Source organism: Rhinichthys klamathensis, unplaced genomic scaffold (genome assembly GCF_029890125.1).
Source record: "Rhinichthys klamathensis goyatoka isolate OS25496 unplaced genomic scaffold, OSU_Roscu_1.1 h1tg000250l_1, whole genome shotgun sequence".
In the NCBI taxonomy this organism is placed as follows: domain Eukaryota; kingdom Metazoa; phylum Chordata; class Actinopteri; order Cypriniformes; family Leuciscidae; genus Rhinichthys; species Rhinichthys klamathensis.
Window position 1 is genome coordinate 105,316 of NW_026606772.1, and position 23,728 is coordinate 129,043.

The 23,728-nt window shown below is 35.5% G+C and overlaps 1 protein-coding gene across 1 annotated transcript; it reads left to right on the forward strand.

Annotated features, from left to right (window-relative positions):
- Window positions 1-1,089: 1,089 nt before the first annotated feature.
- Window positions 1,090-12,313, forward strand: mrasb (muscle RAS oncogene homolog b). The gene is made up of 6 exons (XM_056266606.1): window positions 1,090-1,276; window positions 4,008-4,214; window positions 7,846-7,999; window positions 10,154-10,253; window positions 11,508-11,587; window positions 11,694-12,313. The coding sequence occupies exons 2-6, from the start codon at window positions 4,022-4,024 to the stop codon at window positions 11,791-11,793; spliced, it is 627 nt and encodes a 208-aa protein (XP_056122581.1). The 5' UTR covers window positions 1,090-1,276; window positions 4,008-4,021; the 3' UTR covers window positions 11,794-12,313.
- The last annotated feature ends 11,415 nt before the right edge of the window (window positions 12,314-23,728 follow it).

A 23,728-nucleotide genomic window follows, 5' to 3' on the forward strand; every position in this document is an offset into this window, starting at 1 on the left:
AATGAATGAATTTTGTTGGATAGACTATAAAGCCATGTCAGATTTGAAATTTGGTGTTAAAACCTTAAAATATAAATGAAAGATACAAGAAGTAGGGGCCTTTTTTACATGGCGCCATTTTTTGGACATGTAACAAAAGTGCCTTGTGTATCTGACTTTGAAAGGGCCTTCAGACGTCTCACTTTTTTCAGTGACATTAAATCTGATATTATTCTGTATGATATTTAGAAGGAAAAAATGTGGTTTGATTGACTGGGATTGGATTAGATTGTGAAAAGTAGAAGATATTTTAGGATATGATATTATTGGTTAATATTGTTTTCTCAACCCACAAGGCCTTGATGACATCAGCAGAAATGAAAAGTTGTTTTAGAGGCGGAGAAAGTTGTTACGTTTTTTTTAAAAGACTGTAAATGCAGATAAAAGAGTAGCCTAGATAAGATTATATTGTTTTTCACTATTTTTTTAATTATATTTTTAATATTTTATTACTATTATAATTATCGATAAATCTATTTTGGTTTTGAATTAAAAAAATATATACTTCATTTATTGAATGTAAAATAGTTGTTATTATTATTAATACTATTTCAATAGCAATAATATACATATTTTTTTATTTTATTTATTCAATTAAAATTTTAAGTGGCATCCGTCAAATACAGTAGCCTATATAAAACTTGTGTAAAACTTGCTCCCTTCCCTCTTTTAAGATAATATACAGTAAATTAATTATTTAATCTGTATTTTTGCTATATATTTCATTTGTTTGTCTGATATAACGAGTAAAACAAATCTATAAGGTAAAAAATAAAAAGTATTGAAATAAGGAATGCGAGTGCTTCCAAACTGAGCTCTGACAGCGGAACGTACCAACGCCGAGAGGAAGAGGGGTGACCAACTAGCTATTTTCCAGATTTATCCTTGATATATCTATCTAAAATTCAAATGATCCATTTTTTAGTAAATAGCGTTTTACAAAATAAGCAGTATCACAAATATGTACCGTCGAGTATTTAAAATAAGTTTGATATTTCTCACAGAGCTGCCCGGTTTCCCCCTGCCAGAGCTGTAAATCAGTGTGAACTAACTGTGAGCGCTCTCGAGGTGTGAGGAACTGAAAACGGCTCTTCGCGCGGCCCGATAAAAAGCCACTGCATCCAGTTGTATAACAAATAGACAAACGTTTCCGCGTGAGTATTTACTCGGTAATGTCGGCAGCAACATCTGTGGAAACGGATCGGGCTATTGGCATATGCTGTCATCTTGTGATAAGGTAATCATTTTCAATGCATGCATGCTGATTGCATCTATCAACAGGACGAAGGAATCAAATCTAGGTCTCTATATATTAAACGGGCGTTTTAAGATGATACCTAATTGTTTCTATATAGATATCCATGTTTTACCAGTTGAATCATGCATGTATGCATTATGCATGAACATGTTAAGTGATCAAATTGGTGAATTGCAACATTGACCGCTGCACACACACACACACACACATCTTAAAATGCAGGAGACTGCATGATTTCCTTTTTGCCAGGAAGATGCTTTCATTGCAGGGTAGTTTCATATAATGGATATCATAGATATGCACATACCTAAGATGAAGCCTAATGGGTAATGCATTAGGCAACCCAGACAAGAATGATCAAGGTGGGAGTATTGATACATGCATAGCTCAGAGTGCTGAAGCCATGCACAGATATGACAATATATCACACATCATGCACAAATATACAATCTAGTTTTAGTTGAAAAGAGACAGTACAGTTGTATGATTGAAAGTAGGCACAGTATGTGACATGGTTGTTTTTAGTAGTGATTAACGGAAGGCCGATTAATCGACCGATTTTTTTTTAGCGACGCCTAGCGTCTATTTAGAAAATATTGCGAATTGCGCACGTTTTCAGTTATTTTTAGTGAAAAATTATTGTGCAAATTATTTACTCAAATATTTTTAAATTGAATAAAAATAGTGGCTAATATATTATAATTTAAATGTTTATCTTTTAAGTAAATATTTTTTAAGTATAAAAATTGTAAATTTGCCATTGTAAAATTGTAAATTTGCCATTGTAAAATTGTAATATTTATATCGGCTTCGTTAAACCACTTTTTCGCAACACGAATGGACTGTTTGTCGTATATGCATCGTCGTTAGACTGTGGTATTTGAAATTACAGACTACATTATCTAGTACGGAACCTCGCACATGACATGCAGACAAAAAATATCAAATTAGATTTAGTTAAATTTAGTAAGAATTCGTTCCTACGATTTGTTCACTTGTTCCCTCGATTTAGTAAATCCTGGCCATGTTGTACTAATTCGTTCCATGGTTTTAACTAAAACAAGGGAACAAATTATTATATTGTGCGCACGATTTAATAAAAAGAGGGAACGAATTATATTTCTGCGCACGATTTAGTAAAATAAGGGAACAAATTATTATATCGTGCGCATGATTTACTAAAACGATGAACAAATATTACATGGTGCACACGATTCACTTAAAAACGAGGGAACAAATTAGTAAAACGTGCTGACATATTAGCAAGTTCTGGAACGAATTCTTAATTTGTAGCCGCGATACACATAATTTCACCGCATATCATGTGTGGGGGTTCGTAATACAGAATGTGATTCACAAATGCTTTAGATCCAGGTGGTTTCACCATCCTTAAGAAGCGGAGTCATATCCCAGATGATTTCAGAAAGGAAATCCTGAACTTCCCTCTATTGTGGTTAACAGGAAGAGTAACTGGAAGAGATGTGTAATACTGACATCTGACATCAGGGGTAAAGATCCAGCAGTTTGAGGTGTTTAATTCTGAAATGAGAGGTTGTGTTTGTGTTTTTGAGGTTGTTCCCTGTGTTTCAGAAGCTTTGACGTTGGTTTGTACAGTTTGAGCTCACTGGTGGTCAATCTGTCAGGGGCTTTCTTGTTGTTGGCAGTTTTGAGCTGAGATCACACTGCAAAATCACAGCGTGGCAATCCAAGTGTCTCGTCTAGACCGCATTTCCTGTGTGTGTGTGATGATCTGGTTGGATGTCTGGGAAAAGCCTTCTTCTTTATGCCAATATAGAGTCCATTAGTGGCATTTCAGACATTAAAAGTCTGAATCGCTGTTTCTTTTCTCTTAAAGAAACAGCACACCCAAAAAAAATTAAAGTTCGATCAGCATTTGTTCACCCTCATGTCGTACTTAAACTCACTTTATTTCTTTCGTAAAACACTGAGATGTTTTGAAGAATGTTCTGGTTGTTTGAGTCAGATTTAAAAAATAAATAAAATTTAAACGAATCGGTGTACGAAGCCTTCGTTCATGAATCATACCTTTCAAGTTCTTGATATTATTCTTTATGAACCACCAGAATATTTAGAAGAAAAAAAATGTGGTTTGATTTACTGGGATTGGATTAGATTGTGAAAAGTAGAAGATATTTTAGGATATGGTATTATTGGTTAATATTGTTTTCCCAACCCACAAGGCCTTGATGACATCAGCAGAAGTGAAAAGTTGTTTCAGATGCGGAGAAAGTTGTTACATTTTGATAAAAGATTGTAAATGCAGATAAAGGAGTAGATAAAATAATATGGTTTTACATTATTTTTATATTATATTTTTGCATTATTATTATTATTACAGTTTATTATTATCATTATCAATCGATCCATTTGTGATCATTTAACTTTTTATTTTTTATAGTTATTTTATAGTTTTGATTTATACAATAGTGATTGCTGTTAAAAATATTTTAATCATATATATTTTTTTTATTACTTTTTTATCTATAAAAATGTTGTCAGATAACAAAGAAACTCTGTAAAGGCACTAGTGCAAAGACAATTTATCATACTGAATCTATCATTTCAGCTAATTAAATAATACAGATTAACGTCTTATCAACTGTATATACATAATATGCATCATTTGTATGCTTGCCTGGCAAATCGACAGCAGCATCTCTCATCTGACACCATTTTCTCTCTATTGCAGGTGTAGCTGTCTCCATGGCGACCAGCGTGGTTCCCGGGGACAACCTGCCCACATATAAGCTGGTTGTGGTGGGAGACGGAGGCGTGGGGAAAAGCGCCCTCACCATACAGTTCTTCCAGAAGATCTTCGTCCCTGACTACGACCCCACCATCGAGGACTCGTACCTCAAACACACCGAGATTGATGGACAATGGGCCATTTTGGACGGTGAGCAGTTCAATACCATGCCAATAGAGGGCAGTGCAGCTCAAGCTAAAACATATCAGAGTTTATTTTATGCACAAGAAGAAATCATGAAGCAGTCATTTCTGACTATTAAATATTTCTATGAGCACAAAACATTAATCACAAAATGAAGAGTTAGAGTTAAAAGAGTTTAAACAATTAAAGAAATCTTTAAGATATTTGGAAATTATCAAATATTTAGAGTCAAAAGTTGCAAGGAAAGAAACGAAAGAAGAAATAAAATATTATGTTATATACCACAACTGCATTATATTCAGAGTTATTTTGGTATTATTTATGTACTATTAGAGTATTAGCTTTTATTTTTATATATTACAATTTTCATTATAGATTAAGTTTTAGTAATTTGTTATGTCCTTTTGTCAGTTTTATTAATTCAACTTTTTTAAAGTGCAAATACAGTTATTCCAGTTATTTGATATATTTTCTATTACATTTTTCATTTAATGTTTATATTTTATTTCAGTGTTATTTCTATTTTAGTCGTTTTAATTTTAGTTAACAATAAACACAATGATTATATTATGAATAAATAATTAAATGTCCCATGTGTAATACGAAGAGATGTCATAAATTAAGATATATATTTAAAAGTCTTTTTTACACTTATGCATTTAGCAGATGTTTTTATCCAAAGCAACTTGCAAAATGGGAAAAATATTCTTACAAAAGAGGAGCTTTTGCCTTTTAAAATATTAAATAATTATTTCATTATAAATTATCAATATAACAATGACAGTGAAAAGTTTAATTATATATATATATATATTTTTTTTTATATATATTATATAAATTATATTTATTGAATATGTTATAAGAATTATTTAATTGTAAAATACTTTCTTCTTTCATTATGAATGATCAATATAACAATATAATATTTGTAATATCAAATATTAAAAATAAAATAGTAAATAAAAATACTTAAACTAAAATAACCAAAGCAAACAACATGCTTTTATTACAATAACTCAACATATATGTCTCTGATTGGCCATTGTGTTCACGCGGTCAACATAGATGTCTGTGATTGGCCATTGTGTCCACGCAATCAACATAAATGTCTGTGATTGGCTACAATGATCAACGCTTCAAAAACATGTTGTCTTTGACACTCTTTATCGAGCGCTTACACAGATACACACTGGAGCATTTTAAAGCAGGAGTCTATCAGCGGATATATTAGGGATGCTTTTAAGCGCTCCCGTGTGTATCTGTGTAAGGCTTAAGCGCTCGGGGAAAAACGTCAAAGATGTCATTGTTGATCATTGTAGCCAATCAGAGACATATATGTTAAGCGCGTGAACACAATGGCCAATCAGAGACAGTATATGCTGAGCGCGTCAACACAATAGCCAATCAGAGACATATTTGTTGAGCGCGTCAACACAATGGCCAATCAGAGGTGTTGATGCTAATTTGCAATTCATAGAACCGCATATACTAAATGAGGCAAGGGTGTAGAGTTATATTCCATAAAAAAATGTTCAAGGAAAAAACATTTAAATATGTAATTTTGGTGATCAAAGATGAGTTTTAAGAGATAAAATTATTGACTACAGGGGGACTTATATATATTAAATAAGAAAAAATCTATAATTATATTAATGTAAAATATTTTCATTCTTTTCATTACAAGTTATCAACATAATGAGTGAAAAGTTCAAGAAAAAAATTAAATATTAAATAAATAAGATTTTTTTTATAAAATGAAGTAAAAACATACAAAAGAGTAGGGATGTAACGATTCACTCATCTCACGATGCGATACGATTCACGATACTGGTTTCACGATACGATTTTCTCACGATTTTTTTAACAAATGCGATTTAAGACAAAAGTGTCCCTTTTATTATTTCTCAGACAAAATGCTGCACATTTCTTTTTAATTTAAAATATATTTCTCAAATAATAAAACTACATTAAAAAAATTCCCTTCAAGGTTGTTTCAACTCAGTCTTTCTGTCTGTTTGGTCAAGAGGCTGGACACTGGTACCTTCGCACACTATGTAAAAGACTGTGTAAAATTAGTAGTACCAGATTGACAGGGGTTTTACATTGTAATAAAGGCAAGATTCTAATTTTGTTATAATTTGTATCATTACACTAGTAAGAGTAAAAAAAAAACACATTTAGAGAAAGAGATAGTAAAATAAATACAACACCTGGTTGCCACGGAAACACTGATGCACCTTGTGATCTCCGTGGCTCTCGCAATTGTAGTATTAATGACTTTTACATGAAAACGGAGGTGACTGGTGTTACTCACGGTGGTGATTATTATTAGTCTACGGAAAGTCAAAATGCCGCCACACCTCCGATTTGAATGAGTCAACGTCAACATCTACGCTTGCCGTCGCCAAAGCCATGTCTACTGTTTGACGGCACGTGCACACCAGTCTATGGCACACACTGGTGCGGCGCGAGCGGAGCAAACCGAGCGTTTTCAGTTCATTCCTATGGAAGTTGAGCTTGGCTCACACAAGATCAAGTTCCATGAATGAAGTGAAAACACTCGCTAGCTTCACGCCAGTGTGTGCTCGCTGCTATTGTGCTATTGTAAAGCGAGGTTCACAACTTCACAGTAGGCTATAGTAAACGCGCCCTGCTGTTTAAAACGTGTATCGCGATTCGTTTAACATTTCAACCGACTTGAATCGTCACACATTTTTATCGATTTTCAACCGGTTGCGAGTGAATCGTTACATCCCTACAAAAGAGGAGCAAATATTACTTCGAAAAAGCTTAATTTAATAAACGAATTTGTCAAATATTGTACTTTTACCTTTCAATATAAAAGATTAAGATAAGAATTATATAACTGTTAACAATTTTCTTTTTTCATTACAAATTATCAACATAACAATGACAGTGAAAAGTTTAATTTACAAATAAAATAGTAAATCAAAAAATACTTAAAGTCCCCGTGTAGTCAATAATTGTATCCCTTAAAACTCATCTTTGATCACCAAAATGACATATTTAAACATTTTTTTTTCCTGTGAAAAAAATGTATTCATGTCTTAAATAGCTTGAATATATCTCTACACCCTTGCTTAATTTAGTATACGTGGAGTCACGAATATGCAAATGAGCCCCGCCTCCACTCACTCATAGAGGCTCATCTACATGTTGATGTATCAGAATGGTAATGCGTTTTATGTATCACTGACTCTACAACGTCGGACGCATAACTGTAATTATCATGATTAGCCTTTGGCTTGACTACGTTATCAAACAGCTAATAATGTGTTGCTAATGTTATTCAAACCATGTTCCTGTCTGCCTTCTAACAATCAGCATCCTTAGAAACGCTTTGAACAACTTGGAAAGATATACAGTTCATGCTTGTGACAAGGGCGATTTCAAATTGTGTTTTTGAGTCTCTTTTTCACTGCAGTTAAGGAGAAAATACTCAGCAATGGTGTTGACTGATGAATTTGCACATGGTTTGTCTGAAAGCATATTAAAAACACCACATAGACATATATAAACAACATTAAAAACTTGACAGGGGGGTCTTGAACTGAATGAAGTAAACGACAGTGTGTATTTGTGTGATACTGCAGTTGCGATCTGTGTGTTTGTGTAGTTCTGGACACGGCCGGACAGGAGGAGTTCAGTGCCATGAGGGAGCAGTACATGAGGACCGGAGACGGTTTTCTCATCGTCTTCTCAGTCACCGATAAAGCCAGTTTCGAACACGTGGACCGTTTCCACCAGCTTATTCTGAGAGTGAAGGACAGGTACCAACACACAGTGCGATTTACTTGACAAAAACGGAAAGTTTTTTTCCTTCACATTTTTCACGTACAGATGACAACGTTGTCAAAACAATACCAGTTCACACCAATCAACTAAAAACGCTGTGTTATTCATGCCAGGCCAGTAGATGGCGATGTCAAAAGAAACACTACGCGCCTATAGACTGAACACATAATTCACATGCGCATGACATCACTGTTTTCGCAAATTGTAATTTTTTGTTGTTTACTCAGCAGGGCTCCAGACAAAAAAAAATCACTTAAAGGAACACTCCGACTTTTTGGGACTTTAGCCTATTCACCTTATCCCCCAGAGTTAGATAAGTCCATACATACCTTTTTCATCTCCGTGCGTGCTGTAACTCTGTTTGACGCACCCACCGCTAGCCTAGCTTAGCACAAAGACCACGGCGCGTCTCAGGTGCTGCGGTTATCACTCCGCCCAAGTAGCAGTGCTTCGCCTTCAGAGAATATAGTTCCCAGTATTTATACGGTTAAAATATGTCTGTCTCATGTGACTTTGTTTTTTGTACACTGTGTGACTATACAAATCACAACATGTAAATAGGTAAATGTTTGCGTTATTTTGTCACTTATTTGGATTAGTATGCTAGCTGCAACCATTTACATCCAGTCTTTGTGCTAAGCTAGGCTAGCTGTGGGTGCGTCAAACAGACTTATAGCACGCACGGAGATGAAAAAGGTATGTATGGACTTATCTAACTCTGGGGGATAAGGTGAATAGGCTAAAGTCCCAAAAAGTCGGAGTGTTCCTTTAAGGCATCAAATAATTTTTTTAAGATCCACATAACAATGAACTTACATTTTAAATCTGATTTTATTAGGTCAACACAACAAATGGTGTGATATTAGGCTCCTGGTCGGTCACAGAACGCGCACATAACATGCACATTTTACAATCACAACGTGTCAATTTGTATTGTCGCCAGTGTCGATCTCAAAAAAAAAAAAAAAATCACTCACAAATTAATATTTTTTTAATATTTGTTAGAGCTGGGTTTCGATTCAAATTTCAAGAATCGATTCGATTCCGATTCTCAAGATCTTGAATCGATTATCATTATTCGATTCGATCCGATCCGATCTGATCTGATTTTCGAGATTTAGATATGAGTTTTTTTGTTTTTTCCAGCTGTTACCTGAATTACAGGACTGTAGTTATGCAACATATTGATACTATTAGGCTATTATAGACATTTAACTGCTTGTTTTGAACTTCATGCATGTGTATTGAATGTTAAACAAGTTCATAATGATAACAAACAAGACTGTTTATCGTGGTGATGTGTAGCCTACAGAGGCTTCGCACAGACAGTGAATGAGAGAGATCGGCAGAGCGCGTGCGGGTTACCTGCTGCTGTCTTTGAAGTCATATGTATTCGTGAAAAAGGTTGCCGTGTCAAAGGAAAGCGAAATATTTGTCATATCATCCTTTAAACGTTCACGTCACGGGTATTTACCATAAATGTGCGTCAGGAGCAGCGCTGGTCAGCATTCCACAGCGCGAGGAAGCCGCGGGGAAATAAAATCAGCGAGTCACGCATTGAATCAATGCCATATTGGTCTCTAATAAGTGAAGCATCAGCTTCAGCGTTACCCATGCGACGCATTGCTGCTCAGCTGAGCCTTGAAAAGTGGAACTCCAAGTTAAAAATAATTAACACCTTGTTTCATTACATCTCTTTTAATGAATCAGCTTTTTTGAACGTGTTCTTTGAATGAACGAATGACTCACTCAAAGCCCGATGTTGAAACAGTGTGCGCGCTGAGTGAAAGCCTTTCAATGCGCATACAGGGATCTCCCAGTCGCGGCAAGTTAAAGTTCCTATTATTAAATCGATCCTCTGAGTTACGGATCGATCTTTAGAAATTAATATGAAAATCGATTCAGAATTGGTGAATCGATTTTTTCAACACAGCCCTATATATATTATCTCCCTGCACAGAGACGATAACGGTATCGTTTCAAAAACTTGCTCTTTGAAACCCGTTTTCAAACGTTTGTGTTTTCAGGCCCCCAAAACACCGGTCGTGTAACTGCCAAAACAAAGTTTTTAGTTGAAAGCTGTGAGTAAAAGCCCCTGACTGTGTCTCCTGATTGTGCCTGTGTCGCAGGGAGTCGTTTCCCATGGTTCTGGTGGCAAATAAAGTTGACCTGGTGCATTTACGCAAGATCACTAGTGAGCAGGGACGAGAGATGGCCTCCAAACACAGCGTGAGTGAAACCTCGGACATCATTCTGAATGAACCAGCATATTCATATGAAAATCATATGGTTTTATCTACTGGGATTTGATTGGATTGTGAAAAGTAAAACATGTTAGGAGATTATGTTATTGGTTAGTATTATTTTTCCAACTCACAAGGCCTCGATTACATTAGCAGAATAAAAAAGAAAGTTGGTATGTTTTGATGAAAAATTCTGAAAAATAATAATGTTTTACTTCATTATTTTTATATTATATTTTTACATTATTTTTTTATTATTTTAATATTCGTTATTATTATTGATCCCTTTGTGATTATATAATCTTATTTAATCTTTGAAAAATATTTTAAAATATATTTTACAATAATGCAGACCATTAAATATTTCACAATAAGACCAATGACATTTTTCTACATTATTATTTTTATGTTTACATTATTATTACATTATATTTTTGTTTTAATATGAATTATTATTATTGATCTATACACTTGTTATTATTTAACCTTTTATTTAAATACATTTTTAAAATATTTTACAATATTGTTTCATAATGCTTGCAAACCATTAAACAGTTCAGAAATGTTTATTATTAAGAAAGCGTCAATTTTGCTTTCATGTTGAATCTTTTTCATTTTCTTATCAGACATGTTATAATAATAATATAATTATTATTTATAATAATCATAGATCTTTTAGAATCACACATCACACCTATTTTTAAAAATATGTTTTACAATATTGCAAACCAATAAATAGTTCACAATAGGACAATCAATGTTTATTAAGAAATAGTCCATTTTATTTTCATGTTGATTTGTTTATTCATTTTTTCTCATCAAACATGTTCTAATATTTTAATACTAAAAACAACAACAACAATAATATAATTATTATTATTAATTTAATTGCAACAAATCTGCTATTAATATTTTTGCTATTATAGTTCTTCATCACATATTTCAGACATCTTATTAATCAATAATTTGTTATTAATTAATCTTTTATGCAATATTTTACAGTATTTTCTTACAATAATGCAAACCAATAAATAGTTCACAATAAGACCATCAACGTTTAAGAATTTTGATTTCATGTTGAATTTTTCATGATTCTTTCTTATCAGACATGTTCTAATATTTGTATTAAAAACAATAATATAATCATACTAATAATACTAAATCTTTTTTTAATCATGTCACATTCACTATGAATAATTTTTGCTATTCTAATTGTTGTGTTTTTATGTCTTCATCACAGATCACGTATATTGAGACGAGTGCAAAAGATCCGCCCATGAATGTAGACAAAGCGTTTCACGAGCTCGTCAGAGTGATACGGTGCGTCGGAGTTACGTCTAGTTTGACCCTCCGTATGCTACAAAGCTAGCTACGCGTTAGCATTCCCGTTCGTCTCAATAGCATTGATGTTGTTCTCTGTTCACAGTCAGCAGATTCCAGAACGGGGTCTGAAGAAGAAGAGGAAAGCCAAATGGCGGGCGGACAGACCTTCGGGTTCCCAGAGGCTGCACTGCGTCTTACTGTGACCGCACACCCTCTATCTCTGGGCGTCAATGCCGCGATGATGACTCCAAGACTCGGACTGTTAAAACACACGCACACACACACACGCAAAGCTATGATAATATCCAGGAACTAGAGAACACAGATTCAATATTCAATATAATGTGGAATTTCAGGCAGTTTTCATGGGATTTTAATAGCAGGTGAAAAATGACAGGATTCTAGCGCTGTTCACTCATGTTATTTCTCAGAGAACAATTCAGAGACACACTTTCTGAGGCCTTGTTTTGTATTGTGTTTCTATATTTATTGTGCTGAATTCTATATTGTTAAGTGATTGTTAATACAGCGTAATGGCTTTGAAAACGGTCTGTTCTTGGAATAGACGTCCGCACTGATCAGAAATACAGTTGCACAACGGGCATATATAGATGCAATCAGAATGGGGGAGGGGCAAATACTGGTTACCATGGGTACCATATTTTTATGAATAAAATGAAGATACATTTCCAAAACACTGCAAAAACAAAACAAAAAAAAACAGCAATAGGGTTACGCGCATGACAATAAAATAACACAATTACATTCAAATTTAACATGAAATTATGTTTCAACAACATTTTACCATAAAAGTGCTCACATTGTCTTATTAAATATAAATACGTTTTACCATATATGGTAAGGGAACATGATGTCATCCAAGAAACATTTTTCTGTAGCATTTTTTTCCCATTCAAATATTACTCCCATCTTTACAGTGTAACTGTGGCTATTTTAGACATTATTCGTTAAAAACATTATTTTATAGTTTATTTTAGTCAATTGGATGGCAGAAAAAATACAAAAATAAGGTGCGTTCATGCCATGTTGTAATTACATCTTGTAAAAAGCGTTCACGTCTTCGCCGAGCTTGTAAGATGTGAATTTTCTAAGAGGTCCTACTTGTACCATGTGACCGCTGTACCACCTGACCGCTGCAGATTCATTTAGGCGTTGATAGTGTTGCCATAGAAACGCATACTTCCGAGGACGTAAACAGCTCCAAATATAATGGCACATGTAATAATTACGGTATTACAGATTACGGTAAGTACAAAATGGCGTGAACGCAGCAATACTTTTCAGTATTTTCTTTCTAAAAAGCGGCAAACCTGATCTTACGGGAAAACGTAACTATGTTACTAGGCAGCGCTTTTGTATGAATTGGTACAATGTAGGCTAAATCGTACAAACTAACCCCACCACTAAATGTAACCGCCACTGGGGCGTAAGCAGATCATACAAAAACGTACGAATGAGATTGTACGAATTAGATACGAATGCCAATAAAGTGAAACAGTTACTAATTGCCATGAGATTCATTTTCCGCTTAGAAACAACACATAACTATGGTAACCGGAATTCGTTCACCTGGCGCTAAACCACGCCCCCAATGTGTGATGCGTTGCTGACCGTATCCAGAAAAACTCAAAGATTGATGTTCTTTCATCAGCTCCTCTTTGACTATTTATGATATTATTATCAAGATCTGTAAGACATCAGCTGATTGTAGATCAAGACTATCACGATGAAAGTTTTGTACATTTAATGCCTGATCTCAATTACGTTGCCATAAAACTGAGTCAATCAGTAATTGCACAAAAACGTTACAGTGTTACATTGTGTCTTTGATGCTTTTGTTACATTGTTACAATGTAACATTCTACATTGTGACATCAAGGAGCATTACGAAGTCATTAGATCGAGGGACTCGTTCCGCTTTGATCTTGCGTTTTTCTTTTTTCGCTCGTCTTGAATGCATCGTCACTTTATTTTGAATGCGTTATCGCTCGTTTCAAAGTTCTCATTGATGTTTTGAATGTATCGTATGTTATTCTATACGCCAGTTTTGCTTTTTGATGTTTCAAAAAGTACAGCTTTAGTGTTTAGCATATTAAAGGAACATCGTCCGAGTAGTTTGTTTTGTGATTCGTCTGCCCTTGTTTTCCCTACGTGTTATTTTAAGCTTACGAAAGCAGATCTGTTTTGTTTCAAAGACTGGATGTCCTCCTGACATTTTCAATTTTGTTTGAAACTTGGTGCAAATTTTGTGGTTCAGTTATTACTGGATTTATTTTATTTTTTTTGCTATTGTTTTCTTTTTTAAAGTAATTTATTATATAAATTCTATGTATTCTGTGATCATGTTTGTATTAAGATGAAGTTAATTAAGGCCAAAAACATGCTCTGAAAAAAGAAGGGATTTTTTTGCATCAGGAATATTGTAAGAATTTGTAAAGTGGAATATAAACATTATAATAAAAATCTAATAAATCAAACATTTGTCCACACATCATTTGATTTATTTATTTTATTTGAATAAATGCAGCATGATTTAGTTGTTCAAAGGAGGAACTTCATTCAATATTGTAGTTTATTTTCGGTTATAATACAGATTTGTTTTCTTTGAGAAACTAATTACACATATATACATCTTAATTTAACAATTGCTGTTGAATAGTAACTGACAATAATAAATAAATGCACAAATAAAATAGCATAAATAGCTTTTAATTTATGCTTTACTCCATTATTCTTTACTCTTTATCATTCTATTATTCCCATTGTTTGCGTTATACCTTTTCAGCCACATGGTGGCGCTATTTACTAAGGAACACTGCAGAGTTCAGAGAAAGTGTACACCACAAGTTCAAGAAAAACAGATTTTTATTCTTTACCTTCTTTATATGAGAGGAAATCAGTCACCGGATATGAAACACGTGTCGACACGCTATGCCAACTAATATTCATAATTATTAGAACAACCATACCGCACAATTCACCCAAACACTTAACAGAAAGAAGTGCTAATAATTTACAAGAGGAACATATAATAATTGCAATGCCCCTGTGACATCAAAAACCATTTGCAGCACTTTCTGAATGGATTTAGAGCACGGAATAGTAGTGATTTGCTGTTGTTATTGTGCTGAAGTCCCACAGTCATTGTGACAAAAGGAATAACGGCAATTCAAGGTCAACGTTCCTGTGTAGCCCTGCATCATAAAGAGATATGTGTATTCGGCTCACTGCATGGTCACTTCAATATCCAAAAATATATCGTTTTAGCGTCTTTTTTTCTGCATGTATTTCTTCCTCAGAACTCATTACTGGTGGAAGAATTTTAACATTTAATCTTCAAACGGTTTCATCAATTGAACCAGCTTTCAGACATCAAAAATAGACTGTTAAATTTGAACCAACCAAAGGGATCTGTCCCCAAATTTCTGGCTCATAAATTTTACATTTGCCTTATAAAACAACGTCCCTTAAGGCTGCAAATCTTTTTAGTTTCTCGCCGTCGTACAAACCATCATGAGAAGATAAAAAAAATTCTGCAAAGTTCATTCAAGTTAAATTGTGGAGTAACGTTACAAGTTAAACTTACAGCTGGTTTAAAGGAACACTCCGACTTTTTGGGACTTTAGCCTATTCACCTTATCCCCCAGAGTTAGATAAGTCCATACATACCTTTTTCATCTCCGTGCGTGCTATAAGTCTGTTTGACGCACCCACCGCTAGCCTAGCTTAGCACAAAGACTGGATGTAAATGGTTGCAGCTAGCATACTAATCCAAATAAGTGACAAAATAACGCAAACATTTACCTATTTACATGTTGTGATTTGTATAGTCACAGAGTGTACAAAAAAACAAAGTCACATGAGACACAGACATATTTTAACCGTATAAATACTGGGAACTATATTCTCAGAGGGCGAAGCACTGCCACTTTGGCGGAGTGATAACCGCAGCACCTGAGACGCGTTCTCTCTGCTCCTCACCATGGCGCGTCTCAGGTGCTGCCTTCTGAGAATATAGTTCCCAGTATTTATACGGTTAAAATATGTCTGTGTCTCATGTGACTTTGTTTTTTGTACACTCTGTGACTATACAAATCACAACATGTAAATAGGTAAATGTTTGCGTTATTTTGTCACTTATTTGGATTAGTATGCTAGCTGCAACCATTTACATCCAGTCTTTGTGCTAAGCTAGGCTAGCGGTGGGTGCGTCAAACAGACTTATAGCACGCACGGAGATGAAAAAGGTATGTATGGACTTATCTAACTCTGGGGGATAAGGTGAATAGGCTAAAGTCCCAAAAAGTCGGAGTGTTCCTTTAATGCCTGGCTCACACTACAGGAGTTTTAGGCCGATTTATGCCCGATTTCCCCCTCCCGAGAATCGGAGAAAAAATCTTGTTGATGACCTCGATCGGTTCCGATGTTCGGCACAGATTATCTGGTAATGTGAGGCGTTCACAGATCGAATCTTGCACCTCCCGATCTGCTCTCACACAAATCGGGCTCGCCCCGATCATATCAAACATGTTTGATATTTATCGGGATGAGCAAGATTGTGATTACGTCAGTACTGCCACATAGCCAATAGGAAACAAGTCTACGACGAGACGGAAGTGACGGACATTTCGAAATGGCGACCGCGAAACTTGTAACACGGATCCGTTGGACTTCGGAGATGGAGGAGAGACTTGTTGAAATGTGGCAACAACATGAATGCCTATACAACGTTTCTTCAAAAGTGTACCATAACCGCACCGATAAAGAGAAGAGCTGGGGAGAAATCGCATCTGTTTTAAACGTACCAGGTGAGAATAACGTAAATTGTTAGCGCACTAGGCTAGCAAATGTAAACATTAACTGTTGGAATGTCAGTTAACCTTACCATCTGCTACATACATGTCTGTCAAAAGATAACATACCAATTCATTAATATATAACGTCCACAAGACACTCTCAAATCCCTCACACACACACACACACACACACACACACACACACACACACACACACACACACACACACACACACACACACACACACACTCACTCCTCTCTCAACAGAGCATAAAGGTAACCATAGACTGTAAAAAAAAATCAAACACAGGCACCAACCTTTATAATTGTTTTATATTATGTTTGTTTTTCACATTTTGAGAAAAAAAAATAATTCAAGGGACATTAAAAGATTAGTATTGCCCATTTATATTTTAATAAGATTAAAGCTGAATAGAGGTGTTTATCAGTGTATGTTGTGTATTTTCAGTGGAAGAGTTGAAGACAAGAGTAACCACATTAAGGACTCAATTTACAAAACTTCTCAAACCCAAACCTAGTGGCAGTGGGGAGAAAGGCCTCACAGAGAAACAGAGATGGCTATTAACTAACTTGGACTTTCTGAAGAAACATGTTGCCCAACGCCCAAGTGAGACCAGTGTAAGTATGTAATACTATGAACAGACATGATGTGCTATTGTGTCTTTTACCTCTTTCCTTCACCCCATGAAGTTTTTTGTGAATTATGGGGGTAACTTCTGTTAAACTATAAATAATCAGTGATGTGTTTTAAAAATGGGGTACAAATGAGGTGACATTATTCTCCTCTCAGTTCATCCATTCAATATTTAAAGAATACTTAATTAAACTAATTATTTTCAGCAGACCACAAATAAAACCAAAAAAAACAGACATGTCTTTTCGCAGCAAAATTGCAGAGGTGCGAAATATTACTGGAGCAATATTGTAAAACAATACAGTGAAATTGTTATGGCAGTACTTTGTTGATGGATGGATAAACGTTTACAAACCCTATATAAAATTATTTTTCAGCTTGATGAATCCGTGAAAGATTTACTCAATCAAGGACAGGACATGGATGATCCCACCAGTGATGAAGACATAATTGCAGACACATCTGAGGCACTAGGTAAAATCATAACTGTAGATGTAAAAGACCATGGAAAATGGAAACAGTGATGACCGATTACATGTTTTGTAATTTAGGGTGTACAGTTGCGCAAATCTAGAGGTAATTACTTTTTATGTGTTTCAAATAGTGTGGTTATTCTATTATTCATTACTAGGATTGTTTATGCTTCTTGAAGAACTCAAATTTCCTCAACAGCCAAATCTGCTTCATATGATATCACCAGTTCTCATAGTATTACACACTGACTGTGTGGTCATAATAATTATAGTATGTTAGTACTGCACAGGATGGTTTTAGACATTTTTCATAAGCTAAATAGATGATTTTCGGATTACATCAGAGTCAGTGTGCAATGCACACACATCACACATCAACTTGGTCAGAACAATGGGAGACTAACTTGCAAAGCAAGTCAGGAGGAATTCATGTGATTTTTTACCCCCATCTTTTTAAAATTATTTTGGCTTTTCTATATTTCTGTCTTTGAAGTATTTGTAAAAGTTTACAAATACTTCTGGCCGTATGCAAAAACTTACTTTGATAGAAATTCTACTAATAATGTTATAATTTAATCTTTTATCTCATCAACCATAGGACCATGTCCCTCTACCCAACAAGGGGATGAAGACCGAACATCGCCTTTTCCCACCCCCAGGCCTGCAAAGAAACGCCGCAAAAGTGACATAGATACTTTTGAGCAACAAAAACTCAACCTGTTACAGCAGATGTCTGCTTCTGTTCTTGCCCCTCCAGATGCATGCCATTCCTTTGGAAGTCAGGTTGCTGTTGAACTCAGGTTGATAAAAAATATAAGTATACAGACCAAGGTAAAAAGACAAATTATGAATGCTTTGTTTGAGGCCCAGGAGGCTGACCAATCTAGTTCCTCACACATGCCACCAGCCATATACCCTTCTCTTACACCTGCACAAATGGCCTCCTCAACCCCTGTATACACACAGATGCCTCAACACTACCATCAATACAAGCCTCCCCAGGGCCCTGTTCAGCCTCAAACATTTTTGAGGATGCTAGATTTGGAAGAGTAGTTGCATTACACACATTTTCACTTGCACATTATTTATGTATTTATTTATTTATTGGTTACTCAACTCTTGTAATGTATAATATGTTATTATATATTGCTATTAAAACTTTTGTGAGTCAAAATTAACATTTTTGAGTTGCATGAATGGTTTGAAATGTTAATTTGGCAATTTAATCCTTTTTTATGTTGAAAATACTTCAATAAACAACTGAAATGTGATCATGAATGCTGTCTTTATTTAAAACATTAAAAAATTAAGCTATACGAGATTCAATTATAAAAATATAAAATCTCATCAAAATACAGGACAGCAGAATAAAATAGTAGTGTTTTAGATCACAACCAACAAATAAATCAACAGGAAAACAACAAAAATAATGTACATAGTTAACAGATTACATTACAAGTCACTAAAGTACAACTAGCAAACACTTCTGTTTGTCCATTGCCTAAATGTATTTTTCTTGCCATGGCACCTGGCCAGCAGGTGACACAAAGTAATCTTTAAGTAGCTCACGCTGCTGCTTAGCAGCTAGGCTAGGGTTACGTGACCTTTCAGCTGGCACACATTGCATGGCCCCCAGACCATCTCTCCTCCATGCTCCTTCATTGACTCTGTGGCCTGCATCCTCCCAGTCTGCCAGTGCTGGAGACATGTAGGCCTCTGAACGACGATCACAGAGGAAGTTGTGGAGGCATGCTGAAGCAAGGGTGATCTTAGTGACACTCTCTGGGTGTAGGAGGATTGTGGAGCGGAACACTCTAAACCTATTGGCGAGAATGCCAAAGGCATTTTCGACAACTCTGCGCGCCCGTGAGAGCCGGTAGTTATAGACCCTCTGGTTGTGGTCCAGCTGCCTGAAGGGGTAGGGTTTCATCAGGTCTGTTCTCAGAGGATACGCCTCATCCGCCACAAACTTATAGGGCAGCACAATATCAGAACCGGGGAGCTTTTCTGGAGGAGGAACATTCAGGAGACCCTGGTCCAGTGCTTTCTTCAGGTCAGAATGGGCAAAAAGCCCAGCATCCGAGACCCTGCCCTGAGTACCAACACTAATATAAATGAATTTATAATTAGCATCTACAGCTGCCATCATGAGAACAGAAAATCTGCCTTTATAGTTGTGCCACATGCTCCCACTGTGGGCTGGGGGCTGGATGTAAATGTGTTTGCCATCAAGGGCACCTAGACAATGTGGAAATTGCCATTTCTCCATAAAGTTCTTGGCAATTGCACGCCATTCCTCCTCTGATTTTGGTGTCTGAAAATATAAAAGCATTGTGCTGAATTTCTAAATATATTAATTCAAGTCACCTCCCCCACCACCACACACACACACACACATTTTTTCCATTTCAGCAGTAACTAAATTGTTCAATCAATTCTCCCCAGTCAAGCATAATATCTTGCATAGTTCATAAAGACAAACAAAAATGTATTTTATCATATTTGTACATACTGCATGTCAGAATGTTTGCTGTTGTGATACTGATGATAAAAGTATTAAGGATGTCTAACCTTTAGAAAATCATCTTTGAGGACATGATGTAGGGCTGCACACGTGTCTTTCACTATATAAGATACAGTAGTGGCCCCAATTCTGTACTGAAAACTCAGTGATTTGTAGGTTTCGCCTTCAACAGAAAGTTAACATTACTGCAAAATGAAAACATAAGAGACAGACCTGTGCATTTTTTATATATACAAACCTGTTGCCAAGAATCTGAGGGTCAAGGAGAGCCTCTTCCTGGCTGTAATTGCCCGCCTCATCTTGGTGTCCTGTCGGGTGATAAGTGGCTCTACTCTCCCTAGCAGAATTTCAAATTCTTCTGAGGTCATGCGCAGCAGCTCCCTGAAGCCTGACCTATCCTCCAACTATATATGAAACAAACAAAAAACTACATTTTAACCCTTGAATTAGTAATTTCATAGCCATTTGAGTCCCACTAGCAATATTAATAATAATTATGTAGATAGATAGATAGATAGATAGATAGATAGTGAAAGAGAGGGGATTGTCATTGTGCGTGTGTGAGAGAGAGAGAGAGAGAGAGAGAGAGAGAGAGAGAGAGAGAGAGAGAGAGAGAGAAAACTACAAACCATTGTTAAATGTACTAGTAGACACATTTCTTTCTAATAGCACCAATTGTATTTTCATTTTACTGCACAGATCTACACTGTAGCAGGTGCCAATATCGCTTTTGACCTAGGCAGTCAATATTATAACGGTACAAATTCTAGCACACTACGATAGTAATAAGGTCAATTAAATTCTTACCTCCAATTCTCGCTGAAGAACTGACAATCCATGTTGAGCCCGTCTCCTCAACCATTTTCTCATCCACACTCGTTTATTCTTACGCTTTTGGTTTTTCTCACAACAAACGATTATTATTGATACAGCAAGTTTTCGTGTTACAGTATCCATTTTGTTTACATCCGCTTTCCCACTTCCGATCTGCTGCGTAGATCACGTGAGGCGCTTCCTCTGGCCCGATAATCTTAATAACATTTTGTAGTGTGTGATGCGCCAGGATTTTCAAATCTTGTAGTATGAGCATGTTTAAGATTTCAGGTAAGAAAATCTGCAAAGATTCTCTTTAAGTGTGTGCTGCAACCAGATTTCACAATCGGTTAGGATTTTAAAACTCCTGTAGTGTGAGCCAGGCAGTCGACAAATCAAAATTGCGTTCTGTGGAAATCGACGGCAACAAACACCGCGAGAATTAGCACACGTACATCAGACGTCTATTTGAGTGTGTGTTTACATCGGGAAGATGTATTTTTTAGAGTGTTTGCTCATCTCATCTGCAATATGTCTATAGGACGTTTCCTGCCAGATGTCAAATAGACGTTTAGAAGATGTCTTTAAGATGAAATGATTTAGAATGTATTTACGTAAAACTGACATCTTAAAGATGTCTATCCGATGTTAGTAAACATCAGATGCTTTCCAGATGAAGTGATCTTAACAGACATCTTGCAGACGTACGTGTGCTAGCTGTTTACTAACATCTGATAGACGTCTTTAAGATGTCAGTTTTACGTACATTCTAAATCATAAACATCTTAAAGACATTTTCTAAACGTCTATTTGACATCTGACAGGAAACGTCCTATAGATGTATTGCAGATGAGCAAACACTCTAAAAAATACGTCTTCCAGATGTAAACACGCACATCAAATAGACGTCTCCGTGATGTACGTATGCTATCATGTATACGTGTGCTATCATTTTGATGACAGAATTTTCATTTTTGGGTGATTTTGGATGAACTATAGTTCAGAAATTCCATATTTTTTTTCCTACTGGAAGTCAATGGCAACTGTCTGGTTACCAAGTAGCTACCAACATTCTTCAAAATATCTTCTTTTTAGTTCAACAGAAGAAAGAAACTCATACAGGTTTGGAACAACATAAGGGTGAGTAAATGACGACATGATTTTCATTTTTTGGGTGAAGTGTCCCTTTAAAATGACATGAATGGACATCTATGGGCAAGACACTGCATAGGAGCAAAATACACACTGTTTCGAAGGTATGAATTAAATATTTTACGTGTTACATTTCACAAATCTATATTTTTGCAAATCACTACTGCATAATTAAGCGTACTCATCTGTCTGCTGGTATCAAATCACACGTTCGTTTTAACGCAACTAACTACGCAAACAACTGGCCATGGACGACTTCAGTATAACTTTTGTTTTTTTAGCATAAACATTTGGTAGATGGTTAAACGCTCATGAGTTTTATGTTCAAGCAAAAGAAATGAAAATATCGATCGGAAGAAAATCTGCAAGACACACTTAAGGGCCCGTTCACACATTGTTTTTGCAGTTAAAAACGTTTGAGACATGAGAGCAATGGTCAAAATGTAATATTAGCCTATTATGTACAACGAGATCATGTGCTATATGTGTGTCGACTAGTGATTCTGGCCTAACTGGTACTGAACTCTGATAATGATAACACTGATAATGATGTACTATACAGTTAGACCATGAGTAAAAGAAAAACGGAGGGCTCGGGTAATCAGACTGTATTTTCTGTCAAGTAAGAACAAAATGAGAACAAAAAATGTGCAGTACAACTGATTTTCTCTTGAATTTCCACTTACCATTCAGGGGGAATTGGACTGCAAAGAACATGGGTTTCTTTTGTAAGTTCTTTTGAAATGATGTAGTCCACTGTCAGTCTCTTTCCAGTTAATAGAAAACCTACGGGCTTATGGGTAGTTTTAGTACACCTCTCCCTTCTCTTTTCTGGAACTTTTCTTTTCTTCTTTCTCAACTTCTCATTCTTGGATTGTATCTCTTTAGTCAAGCATAGTCACACAATCTCTTATCAGTTATGCCTTCAGTAAGACAAGACAGTGAAAATCAATCACCCACAATGCATTGCAGCATAACAAATGGAGTATCGTGGGAGAACATCAATATGGTGTGATTGAGTATTGTCTATCTGAATATGTGATAGTTCGCTGACTACACAATCTTTTATCATACCTGAATGATAGGGACGTTTTGGGAAAACAGCGAGCCAAATCTTGTTCCCTAAAATTGCATTGTGGGCAACAGGTGTGAATGGCATCTAATGATGTGTCACAACGAAGAGACAGGGACATTTGGAGCAAGAAAACTGTAATAAGACAGCCAGAAGGCCATTGTGATGGATATACACACATATACAATGAGAAATTAAATGAATAGTTTACCCAAACATTTAAATTCTGTCTTTATTCTCCTCATGTTGTTCCAAACCTGCATGACTGACTGACTTCTGTGGAAAACAACAGGGGAATTAACAACATTGACAAAATTATGACATACTAAGTCATAATTGCAAATTATGACAAGCTAAATCCTATTTATGAGATGAAAAGTCAAAATGATGATATATACTGTCATAATCATGAGATAAAAAGTCAAAATTATGACAAGATAAATCCTATTTATGGGACGAAAAGTCGAAATTATGACAAGATAAATCCTATTTATAGGACGAAAAGTCAAAATGATGACATATTAAGTCATAATTTTGAGATAAAAAGTCAAAAGAGAAGCTAAGTTCTAGTTTTGGGATGAAAAGTCGAAATTATGATATACTATATAAAAGTCAAAATGATGACGTCATAT